At 41.7% G+C, this 12,810-nt stretch overlaps 1 protein-coding gene across 4 annotated transcripts; it reads right to left on the minus strand.

Moving 5' to 3' along the window:
* Nucleotides 1-6,698: 6,698 nt before the first annotated feature.
* On the minus strand, nucleotides 6,699-11,863 carry LOC111066325 (1-acyl-sn-glycerol-3-phosphate acyltransferase alpha). 4 transcript variants are annotated; one of them, XM_022354838.2, is made up of 4 exons: nucleotides 11,777-11,863; nucleotides 9,826-10,179; nucleotides 7,584-7,717; nucleotides 6,699-7,503 (listed from the first exon to the last, which is right to left on the minus strand). In XM_022354838.2, exons 2-4 carry the CDS (start codon nucleotides 10,005-10,007, stop codon nucleotides 6,794-6,796), a joined length of 1,026 nt encoding a protein of 341 aa, XP_022210530.2. In that variant the 5' UTR covers nucleotides 10,008-10,179; nucleotides 11,777-11,863; the 3' UTR covers nucleotides 6,699-6,793. The 4 variants fall into 4 exon arrangements, with proteins under 4 accessions (XP_022210530.2, XP_022210527.2, XP_022210528.2 ...); XM_022354835.2 differs by lacking the exon at nucleotides 11,777-11,863 and adding an exon at nucleotides 11,498-11,667; XM_022354836.2 differs by lacking the exon at nucleotides 11,777-11,863 and adding an exon at nucleotides 11,245-11,341.
* Between the last annotated feature and the right edge of the window lie 947 nt (nucleotides 11,864-12,810).

Here is a 12,810-nt window from a genome sequence, read left to right on the forward strand (position 1 = left end):
GAATATATGCGTATAACCCGCACACTATATAGCACCGTCATATGTATGTATATTTATATATGTATACAAATATATACAAACAGAGAGAGAGAGAGAGAGGAAGATAGTGGGAGTTGAAAGAGAGACGGCGAGAGAGATACTCGTGGACACGGAGAAAATGGAGATTGTAACTAACGCGTTTCCTTTTCTATTCGAACATATAGCCGAGAATTTTGATAGTTATAGAAAGCATATACTTATAGCCAGATCATAATGTATGTAACATATAAAACTGAAGAGCGCTTCATCCACATCCGAAAAAACTAAAAACAAAAAAAAAAACACCTAAAGCAGCAAAAACCGACACTCCACCACCTACATACATACATACATAAATATATATTTAGTGGATTTAGTTAGCAGGATAGTCTCCAAACACAGACACACTCACTCACTCACTCACTTAGACGCTTCGATTTCAAACCATCTTCGTCCAAAAATTGTGCTACTACTCGTTAAACAAGTTGATATATATAGAAAGGGGAAACAGAGAGGGAAACAGATAGAGAAAGATAGAGAAGGAGAGAGAGGGAGAGAGGGACATAGATCCCAAGGAGAGTTAGAGCTAGAAAGACATAGGGAGAGTTAACCCATAGCAGACATAAACGCCAGAAAGATATAGAAAGAGAATAGTATAGAAAGAGGAATACCTAGAAAGATTCAAGGATTCAAAAGAAGCCCAGGCATGAATACAGCGTACATCTAGACTCGCATTATAATCGTAAAATCGCCCATTAAAAAACACACACGGCTCGAGACAGAGACAGAGACGGAGACGGAGACAAACAACAAATTGCATTTCAATGTATGAATGTGTAAAAATACTCGGAACACAGCTGTCACCAAGAGTACTATTATTAATTATAAATTATTAATTATTAAATGTAATGGGACATTTGCTTGATGTTTGTGAATTGAACGATATAAATTGTTTGAAAATTGAGAATTGTTCGGCCGCATTACCGCTGCTTGGCACGGGCCATGCCCAAGCCCACCAAATAAAAAAGAAACAACAACCAAAAACACACGAAAAAAAAACCCAAAAAAAGAGATGCCCAAATTCAGCTTCAGCAAACAGCAAAAAAAAAAATAGAAAAATAAATGGACAAATTAAACCGAATAAGTACTGAATTTTTTTTTTTTTTTGGGTGGTGTACATTATTTATATAACAAAGAAATGGCATACAAATTAAATGGATATATGAAATATAAATTATATAAGAACGAGGTCATAGCGATGATTATTTGTAAAGGCAAACGAAACCAAAACCAAAAACAAACAAAAAAAACAAAATAATTAAATAACAAAGCAAAAAAACAACCGAAACGAAAAACCAAATAAATAAATGAAAGAATATATAATCATATGCGTGTATGCATAACAAAAGTATAAAACCAAAAATTGAGCATAATAAAGAGGAAATGGACAAAAAAAAAATTTAATAAATCAGTTGTATTTTATGATCCTGTAAATAGAAAACATACAAGAAGGATATCTCGGTGCATGTCCTATCCATTCTGCGCCCCCACATCCTGAATTGGCAGATCTCTCATCGATTTTTCTATGAAATATTCCCATGAACTCTTCCACCTTCCCCGAGCAATCCATGGAAAGCAATTCCCTGCCATCACAAACCCATAAACAACTGAAAGTGTGTGGGCGAATGTGCGAGAACACAGAAACAGTTCAAGTGCCTACTTTCGGCATGCCAAAGCACTCAACAGTGTGGCAGCTAACCCTTGGACTCCCCCCCTTAACTTTTGCGTCACTTAAATGTAATTTGTGGAACTTTTTGGCGCAGCCTTTTCCTCTTCTATATGTCTGTGTGTGTGTGTGTGAGTGCTTGTTGCTATTGTTGCACATTCAAGCGCCCACTTCAAGCCCTGCCTACTCCCCGTTCTCTCTCTGTGCTCCACAGCCTACTTCTGCTTGCAACATCGCCCTTCCGACCATCCTGCTCTCTGGCATTGATGTTGCATTTTAGCATTTCATCATTTGTGGCAAGCTTTTGCCTGCCTGCCTGCCTGCCTGCCTGCCAACCAAATCCATTTTTATACCCAGTGCTCGTCGAGGGAACCCTCGAGTACACATATCCGTTTAGATGTACGCCACCAGCAGGAGAAAAAACGAAGCACTTTCCTTCTGGAATAGCACTGGAATGGCTCCGAGCAAGTCCACCAATGGAATGGGGCATTTGGAATCTGATTTCGAATCTGATTAGGAAGTATCTGCTGGTCGGAGTGCTCCAGGTACTACACTCTCCCCACTCCCCACTTACCACTTGCCACCCGATGCATGAGAGGCTTTTAATGCGCCGCTTACCGCCCGTGTTGCACTTGGCTCGAGGCTGGAGAAGAGTTGGAGGAGAGTTGTTTGTTCTGCTGCTGCTGCTGTTGGCCACAGCGCCAGTCAGTTTATTCGTTATTTATTTCACTGACCCAGTTTCCGTGATTCCAGATTCCGGGGTCGGTCCAGTCAGGGTTTGAGGCCGCTCATACCAGGCCTTGAACAGAGACTCACCAGACTGACTGCCCGACTGACTTGTCTCTCTGTCACTCAGCAAACTTCACAGCTCAAACCAGATACTCGCATACAACATACAAAGAACAAAGAACAAACGCCGACAATGGATTGTGAGGCTTTGAAAGACATCACCAACTTGCAGACGGGTAACAAGAAGAGCCCCCTGATCACAGCAGACGCGGAGAACCTTCGCTCAGATGGCAGAGTACTTGAAGCTGCCAATTGCTTGCAGGTCCTTCGAGGATCCAACTGATGGGCAGGCGAAGGGGTGAGTACCCACCAGAGAAGTGGCTGGACTGTAGTGACTCAAAGATCTTCAACTCCTTCAACAGGTTGGCCAAGGCCAAGGCGATGGCGGAGGACCAGTCCGAGGAGCACCACTCCGATCCATGCCAAAGCGCCAACTCCCATCGCTGTGTCATTTGTTCTCGTTCCATCCCTAGTTGGGATTTTCATATATATTTTTGGAATGCCGCAGACTCACACCGAATACAGAAACACAACACAGAAGAGACACAATCGCAAACCAGGAAATACACCTAAACGGATTGAAGGTTTTGGTTTGGGATCTTCGAGACTCGAAACACTTCTTGATCTTCAGCGACTAATAAACAAATAAAACCAAAAGGCGAAGCTGAAAAGAATTGTATATGGGGTTGGTGGATGCAGACTGGGGGAGATGGGGGAGATGGATGTGGAATGGGATATATTTAATGAAGGGAATAATTTGGATTATTTTTACTTGGAAGGAGATAGCGAAGATTGGAAAGAAGACTCTCCGCAGCTAGCTCCCAGCCATTGGAAGTCCTTCTCGAAGGAATGTCCATTATTTATTTCCCTGGGGAAGCCCTGGGCAGGCCTTGAGTGGACCCTCACCACTGGACTGACAGTCTGTCTGTCACTCAACTCAACACTCTCCGAACGTACAATGAATCGGAATCAGATGCCCCAGCAGCTCAGCCCGCGTGTAGGCCTGGAGGTGCTCCTGGATGTGCAGAAATCGCAGCTGGTTCGTTATCGGGCCCAGCTGCCCACACGAGGGGAACTTAAAGTTGGAGACCCCAGTGATGCCCCTAGACGTGGATAGCTCACAGTTGTCCCAGGGGAAGGCCTTGAAACCAAATGCAAAACAAATTCCCTGATCTTCAATCTCACTCGCATTCCTGAATCTCATTGGATGCCCAATACAAAGCAGCAGAAAGGGCTCTGCCCCAGACCTTTCCCTTTATCCCTTTAAGATCCTTAGATTAAATTGATTAGACATCAACGACTTCCATGGCCCCTAGCAAGTACCCACAACCAAATTAAATACACAATTGATTTGAAAAAAAAATATTTATGGTATTTGTGTTAAATTAACCCTTTTTGATTTTCCATATTTCCATTTTTTATTTTGTTTTGTTGCCTTCAAAGTGAACCAAATCGCCCATATTCTCCCATCGTATTTACAAAGTTTTGGGTCCATTAGCAGTTCACCAGGCAGGTATACAACTCACAATACAGTTGAATAGATAGAGTACGTAAATAGTCGCTAGTTTAGATCTCTTAAATTACGTAGACAAATAAACGGAATTGAATTGGTTCAATCGGCTCTGAATTCATTTCAATGAGCGCTTTAATAATTTCCATTAACAGTATAAAAGCACGAATTAAAATTGATTGATGATACAAGAACGATCATCAATCGGCTTACCAAATATTAGTCATTCTGAACCTCCAATTTCGAAAATGATTTAATTTGGAAAATTTGCCCAATTCCAATTCGAATTGAATGATTTTTAATGAATTTGATCATTCATTTTTTATCCAGAATATTGACGTAGCAGCAGTAGATTCACATTTATACCACAACATCGCTCCAATGACAAGCCTTAAAATATTTAGCCGATTTGGTTTGCCCGATGCATTTTACTTAAAATTATTAAACACTCATATCGGCAGAATATTTCACAAATTGGCAATGGAGTGATGTCTGCCCATGCCCTCTGCTTGCCAATCGTCCATTCTGACTTTGAATTTTCCTGCAAAATTTAAATTCAAGGTACAAAAAACACAAATTTCTTGCATTGCGCTGTCATGCGCTCTTTTTAGCTATGGTCATTACTTTATATCAGTATATAAAAAAAAAAAAATGTGTATATGTTTATTATCGCTTTAAAAATCTAAAAGTTACACTATGCAACACAAGATCAAATGTGAAGTAGTGCCAGGAGTGCATCATGATTGCCGGATCTAAACGAGATTAAAAAGTTCTAACTATGCATACAATTCGTATTTTAATTCGGTTTAATTATGATTGACTTTTCGATTTCCAGGCAATGAAATCAAATTTGATCCCACAACTGTTTTTTGTGTATAATATTCCGTACATCATTTTTAAAATGCCTTCAGTAAGAAACAAGCAAAGAAAAAAACAAACCGATTTCACTTGTTCTGCACATATTAGAGTATAAATGTATTGTTTACCTTGCTGTTCTGATTTCCGACTACATTTCAAATGGATAACAATTCCAAAACCTTTTTAAAATGATCACCTCGCTTCCATTACATTTTATACGGATATTTTGCACAGCACGGATTCATAATCGGTTACGGATTCCATTCCATTTTGGTATACAAACACAATAAAATCTTTAAAATACAATATTTGTAAATTACTTCTATTATAGGAATCTATTTGACTCCGAACAGCCGGAGTTGCATTCCTTCTACGAGGTCGAGAATATTTAAGGGCTAGCTATGTGCGACCACTGGAAGGAATCATCTAAATATGTTGAAATATGTCAACTAAAAGTACTCGGCATATAAGATGGAATTTCAGTCAAGAGAACAATATCACTCAGTAACGGGAACTGGAAAGTGATTAAACGAGTTTATATCGATAATTGATCATGTACTTTAGGGCGGGTCAATTTGTTTGGGTAAAAAAAAACATGGTAAGCGTACAGCAGATTTAAAATTCTTCGAAGATTTCTAGAAATCTTTCATCAAGAAACTATGTGTCTAAAATGTATTCCAAGCCCCGCTAGAGCATGAAGATTTCAGGTTGAGGCACTTTAAGATATTTTACGGAATTTATGGTATTGAAAAATGGGCTCAATTCAGACTCAATTCTCATTTCAAGTGGGAGCAAAAAGTCTGCAACTTTTAAACGTAGTGCGGCATCGTTCTGAAATTTGAAATATATATATAAACATACTTAAAACTGTAGGGAAAATTTCGAAATTTTTTCCAAATTTTCCTTGGAGCTTTAAGCATATATATATAAATTTCAGAGCGATACCTCACTACGTGCCAGACTTTTGGCGCCCATTTTCAAAGATATTGTCACCCAATTTATTATAATCATGCACTGAGACAATTTCTAGCCACCTATTCAATTTAAAAACGATCGGATAATTATTAAAAAAAAATAGAATGACAAAATATATGTACATTAAAAAAATGTCTTTGGTTTTGGTACAAAATTGCATATCAATTTTCTTTGGCTCTATGTTTGCCCCATTGAATGGAATAATGCGATGGTCCTATTGGATAATTTGTATTGCATCAATTAAAATTGAAATCGAATCCATTTTTATGTTATAGGATTGTAAAATGTGCTAAAATCAGCCAGCCAGCAAATAGCTGTCAAGAGTTCTTTGCTTTGCGGTCTGCTCACTGACACTTTTTGTCTCTTTTGTCTCTGCGCTGCGTGTGTTTCATGTTTCATATTTTGGTTGTGCCGAGACACGAACTTGCCTCACAATAACAACTTAAAGAGACACATATATTTTGGCTTCTATCTAGTTATACAATTGAAGCGCGATTTTTGTGTTGGGCTTTTTATAGTAGAAAATCCTATGGTGCTCATTAGAAGCAAATCTCGTGTGGATTGTTTGGATTGTTTCTGTGTTGTTAATTGTGTGGAAGTAGATCGTAAAGCTGTGTCTTGAAGTCATGTTGCATAGTGTTGGATTTGGTTTGTCGCTAAGATGAATATTATGTATACTTTTGACAGTCGAAGGTCGAAGAATGGCAATTTGGTTATTGCTGCTCCTAATAATACTCCTAATACTGGTGCCTGGATAAGCCTTGGATAAGCATCTACTTGGATGCATTTATGAGGTGTGTGTGTGTGTGTATGTGTGTGTTTGTGTGTGTCAAGTGTGGGATTATATTAAAAGCTGGATATATCCTATCGGAAATCGGCTTGAATAGCTTCGTTTGCGCAGCATTCAACCTCTACATCTAGAGAGTTTTAAGCATGCTTGCCTTGGCGGCTGTGGCGCTGCTCGTGTACGTCTCGTAGCTGGCCGATGCTGCCGCTGCGGCTCCCACATGAAGCGGCGCATAGATCGAACTGCTGCTGGCAGCAGCAGCCACAGCCGCAGCCTCTGCCCCTGGCGGCGGCACTCCTTCCGACGCTGCTGATAATGGTGTTAGCGCTGAGGACTTGAGCGGATTGTAGCGCAGCTCCAGGGCCTCCGCAGAGGTTAGCTTGAATGTTTCAATCATCTGGGCGCGTACACGCTCCATGAGCGACTCAATGTCGTCCTTGGTCAGGCCCTCGGTGCTAACCGGCGGCAGTGTGGTGATAACGATCCGTCCAGCGTTGAGTATCTTCTTCTTGTCGTTGAGGAATGTGCAATAGGAGCTAAACACCACGGGCAGTATGGGTATCTGCTCCTCAATGGCCATGTGGAAGGCGCCCTTCTTGAATGGATGCAGCTCGCCGGTGTTGCGACGCGTCCCCTCTGGGAATACCCACAGCTTAATGCGCTGCTGCTTAATGCGTCGATTGACCGCATTCAGGGTCTCGCGCGCCTTCTCGCCCCGCACGCGATCGATGAATATGAGTCCGGCCAGCCAGGCGGCCAGGCCGAACGGCCAGGCATAGAATAGCTCCCGCTTGGCCACCACCGTGCATTTGTTCATCACATGCCAAATGTTAAACATTCCTGTGCGATTAGACCAAGAGAAATGATCATATTAGCATATATTTTTTCTCGATTCTCTTTCGATTTGGCTCGTCAATTACCCAGCACATCCAGCGAGCTCTGATGGTTGGCCACAATGATGCAGGCCTGGTCCTTGGCCAAATGCTCCTTGCCACGCAGCTCCCAGCGCAGCCCAATCAGCGCTGTCACGCGATGACACCAGGTGCTGGCCCATCTGCAAATGAAAAATCAATGGACATCGATCAATGGATCAGTAAATAAAAGGAAAACTATCAGCATACTGCGGTATTTAAATCATTTTCAGGGACCTGTTCCCCAAATGATCAGCGAATAGATATTCCCAGTGCGAGCATCTACAGATCCACAACTACAACCACATCTGAGCTATGCGTGAATTCTCACAGCAAATTGCTGAGATCGTCTCCCCTACGCATCGTTGATTGATGGAGCGTTGTGTCTATGAAGAGTATTGTATCGCATTGCAGGGTTTATGGTCTATGATTTGTTTTTGTTGTTTTTGTAATCATACTAACAAGCAGCCGGGCGTAGCAGGGCAATCAAAACGATGTATACTATATGCCATATATAGACATAGACATAGCCATAGCCCAGAGTGACGCGTTTAATGCCGCTTTATTGCACGTAATTTGAGGCTTGGAGTAGAATTAATTATACCCCAGACTACAGCAATTCCATTGTTGGATGCCGTTGGCCGGTGGCCGGTGGCCGGTGACCGGGTCCCACCCAAGCCAATCGATAAACTGCATTAAATAGTTGGTGGAACAAAAGGCATAATTGATACTACAAGTACGAGACGAGCAAGACCACAACGTCATCAAATATTCATGATATTTTTTTTCTCAATGCAAAGTGTCATTCGAGTCGAGTCGAGTTGAGTCGATTGAGTCGAGTGGTGGGGGAAATTAATACAAGTGCACTTGCCACCACAGGCCCAAAGGGGGGAAACACCGCAACGGGACGACCTCGGGGCCACCTTTTGCCATAGTTTGCCATTAGCGTGCAACAGTCGCCGCCAGTCCCCCAGTCCAGCACTGTGCCCCTTTTTTCCTGGCCACCCTGCTGCTCCACCGAAATGCGCATACACGTGTCAAATCGAAACACAAGCACCCCACCTTCACCCATATACGTAGCCAGCCAGCGCAGAAGGGCAAAGCACCAACTTTGTCCTTCGATTCGATTGACACCCAGGCGTTGGCGAGCATATTGCCAAAACAAAACAAAAAGCGATTAATAATGCCGGCTATACGGTAGTCCGATTGTAAAATACCCTTCGAATAGGGATAGGTTATGTCCATCCATCCATGCTGACATCAATCCATAGATCTTGCAGAAGAGTCTGTCTACGAATGTGTCCGTTCGCTTATGAGAAATTTGTATGTAAAGCGCGATTCAACGTCATTCTCAGCCTATTTCCCACACAAATGCCAATACAATATACACGTGCTCTGGACTATGTATAACAGACACTAAAACTAGACGGTTCGGTTTGTCCAGTGTGACCTTATTGGACAGCCAGATGGTCGCCAGCGATTAGCGCATTTCGGTCGCCACCTGCATTCCTAGCTTGTTAATATTGATGGGAAATTAATGTTGAATGTGTCATTGATGCCGAATGGTTGTGCCTTAATAATTGATTTAACATTGAAAACCCTAGGGCAGCTCCCAGTTAGTGGCTTACCCACAAAGACTGGTCAGCAAAGAACCCGAAGAGAAGGCCACAATCGAACCAGTTCAAAACCTTCCATATCTAAGTCTAAATATTAGCTTGATCAATGGGTTTGGCATGCATTTTTTTTCCCGTAAACTAAGTGCTTTATTAGCCAGCAATTTTTACCCCGTGAGAGCGTTCGAAACCCACTAGCCGAATGCATTATTCAACGGCAATTTTGTGTGTCCTGCCATTGAATACGTTAACCACTTTGAAAGATGTGGGGGCCAAGCAGCCTCTCCTCTGACATTCAGCCGCAACAGTCAGGGTAAATGCGTTAATAGATCGTATCTATGAGAAATATAGTGCAAGAATGATTTCCGCATTGCAGAAAGAGCATAGGAAAAATCACAAGTGCACTAAAGAACAAGTACAGAGTGGAATGTGGCATGTGGCATGTGGCATGATGGAATTCCAGTCATTGTAAGTCTACAGCAATTGGGTTCTCAATTTATACTAATTTCTTTCCCTTGTCAGCCAGTCTGCCACTGCCGCAAGTAACCCTTTGTCCTTTGTCCGTTCAAGAGGACGTTCCACTGTATAGAAAGTGGGCAATGCGAGTCTTAAGTGAATAGAAGAAGAATAATACTTACAGCAGATTGCGCACATCGCAGGGGCGTGTGAGGAAGGCTGGTATGAGCACGATCGAGTTGAATGACACGATGCCGTAGTAGATGAGGAATTTAAAATAATAGCGAAAAATGTGATTCGTCTCGTATAGGAAGGGCAACATCAGCAGCAGAAACAGTCCCAGCAGCTCGATGAATGAACTCATGGCGCGTATGGACCACACACCACCGGTTGCCGGATCGTGCCGGATTCAGATTCTTTTTTCTGGATCTGGATCTGGACTCCTTCTGCTTCGGTTCCTCATCCACCAATTCTCCTTCTCCGGTTAAGGCAGATTGCAGTCTTTTGTTTGGGGGAAAACTATCGGTCTTCTATCGCTATAAAAAAAAAAAGAACCGCTCAAGATTAGATCGGGGATCCTTTTCAATGACAGGGTGCATTGGTGGATTGGTTTGTACAGAATGGAGCAGGGGATAGAATGGAAAGCGATGGGAGGACACATCTGAGGATGGCCTGGCAGAAGATTGCAAACAAAGTCCCTCTGCAGCCAGCTCTCTCTCTATCTCTCACTCACATGAAGCCAATGAAATCTCCGAAATGCAGTGGGTAAAAACCGATTGCCATCTCGGACTGATTTGCCAGAGGTTCGTCAGGAAAGTTTTTGAGATTTTTGAAAAGTTGTCAACCCGAGAAGTTTGTACAACACTGTTTGGGTGCAAATACAAAGTGCGGGCAGTTCTGAAACTCCAATGACTCAAAATGAGGAGTTGCAGTTCTTCCAGCGCTGCTTCTCTTTGTTTAGTTGCACCCAAGGGTGGTGGTGGCGGTAGGTGGTGGACCTAAGGGCGGGGACGGCGTGCTGAGTGCATTTGTGGCGTACATTCTTGGGCCCAGCGCAGCATTATTAATATGAAAATTAGGGGGGAAATGGAATGCAGCAAACCACAACATACTGGCACGCGCGCACATGCAGGCATTGCTGTTGCAGCTGAGAAGCAGCAGCAGCCGGAAGCGAGAAGAAAAATCAATTTAAATTTGCGTCCAACGTTGCACAAAGAAAAACCAAAACAAAGCACAAAACAAGAAGCAAAGACTAGCTGAGTCAAGTAACGCGTCGTGCGATACCCTTTGCAAGAATATTTAAATTTTAGGCGCACGAAAATGCATCCAGCGTTCACTGCGTTGCAAACATGTTGACAAAATCATAATACTCTTTGGCCGCACGTATAAGAGCAGAAGACATCTGGCAGAAAAATCAACACAAGAGAGGGTTGGCAGATGCAATCAGAGAGAGAGAGAGCGAGAGAGAGAGCGGCCATTGACAATAGAAGGAGAGAGCCAAGGATAACAGAACAAAACGAAACAAAACCGTGGGCCTAAAAACGTAAACTTTTGCACATTCAATAACAAATGGGTACACAAATTTAGATGCCACTGCATACACTTATGTATTTATTTTAATGTCTTTGAATTGCTGCTACCGCTGCTAGGTATTACTTTGTGGCAGCATCGCGTCTGTGCTTTATAACTAAGTAAACCAATTTTAATATAATACAATTGACAGACAGACGGGAACGCTTCAATAGAAGCGCCAGACCATAGCAGAGTAACAACAACCACACGAGTGCGCGAATTGACGGCAAAGCAACAACAATAAGACAACCATTTTGTTGCAAGTATAACAAAAGGGATTACGTTTTTTTTGTTTTTTTTTTGCTGGGATGCGACAGCGACTACGTCGACGCCGCTTTGACGGACGACGGGCGCGCCGTTAAACCTGAAACACGAAACTGTTTTTGAGGCGAAAAATCCCGTTACCGGCGTTGGCGTCGGAAGTTCTGGGCAACTGACGACTACCCTCGAGGCGAGGTGGCTGGTCCACAAGATAACACGATATGCGGCGGCGATACCCACGACTTGCGCATAGGGGTCTGTGCTGTGACTTCGCCGCATGGGTTCGCACAGGACTCTTACCTTAGCTGTTACGACACCCTGGTCTTATGGCGGAAAATTTCAACTATCAATGTATCGCCATGAACTTCCAGATCCTTCTTTTTTGTTTGAATTTGTAGGATTTCCCGGGCATAGGAGCGAGGGAAGAAAAACCAGGGCTATCCGGCGATCAAACGTGACTTAACCCACTTAACACCCCTATTTAAAAAGTTTAGCACCCTTTGTTAAACCGCGGAAACTAATACTGTTTGTGAAGGCTCCTTGTAGCTCCATCCTCCTCTTTACTTACAAAACAAAAATGACCACCGACATCTTTCACCTGTAATGCGTAAAATATGTTAAAGTTACATAATTTTGTGGATATATTAAATACCCCCCTGGTCGACAATGGGATAGCGTTCCATTTTATTGATTGAAATCGTATTCCATAATTTTGATATTCAGTTTAATATTACTAGCTAGTTGGGCCTCTCAGCCATAAACAAATAATTTTATCCAATTCCTCAATAAATTGTGTTCCGGATTGTCGGGTATCGATTAGAATGACAGCCCTGGTTTTCGCTGGTTCGTGTCCATGCTCAAGAGTCAGTGTTGAGCGATAAGCGGTATTATAAGAAAATTTAAAATAATTACAAACAAAAAACCTACAGTGTAAATTTCAATTTTTATTTCAAACCATTCCTTTTAGAAATACTTACAAACAGGTACCGTAATCATTATAAGCTATAATTAAAAAATCACATAATAATTTTTTTATTTAGTTTTTGGGATATTCATTATTGATAATAATTATTTTTATTATAAATTATTATTAATGATTATCCATAATAATTATGTTTGAGCGAAAAAAATAAAACTCAAAAATATTGATTAAACTTTGAGTTTCATTTTTTCGCTCAAATAAGAAGCTCAAATTTAAATAATGAAAATATCATAGGGAGCTTACTAATTAAGTCAAACGGAACGCATTAAACATGTTTTTCAATTTAAAAAAATTTTATTTTTAGGAAAAATAATGTAAAATGTAAAACTTTAGGAAAATTGTAAAAATGTAA

The sequence above is a fragment of the Drosophila obscura genome, unplaced genomic scaffold, assembly GCF_018151105.1.
Source record: "Drosophila obscura isolate BZ-5 IFL unplaced genomic scaffold, ASM1815110v1 contig_165, whole genome shotgun sequence".
NCBI lineage: Eukaryota > Metazoa > Arthropoda > Insecta > Diptera > Drosophilidae > Drosophila > Drosophila obscura.

Bases quoted from the DNA above. Each gene is read 5' to 3' on its own strand.
- LOC111066325 (XM_022354838.2), bottom strand. From the start codon at position 10,007: ATGAGTTCATTCATCGAGCTGCTGGGACTGTTTCTGCTGCTGATGTTG. The intron at 7,718-9,825 runs GTAAGTATTATT...TTTCATTTGCAG, and splicing joins TGCGATGTGCGCAATCTGCT to ATGGGCCAGCACCTGGTGTC. The intron at 7,504-7,583 runs GTAATTGACGAG...CTAATCGCACAG, and splicing joins GAGCTCGCTGGATGTGCTGG to GAATGTTTAACATTTGGCAT.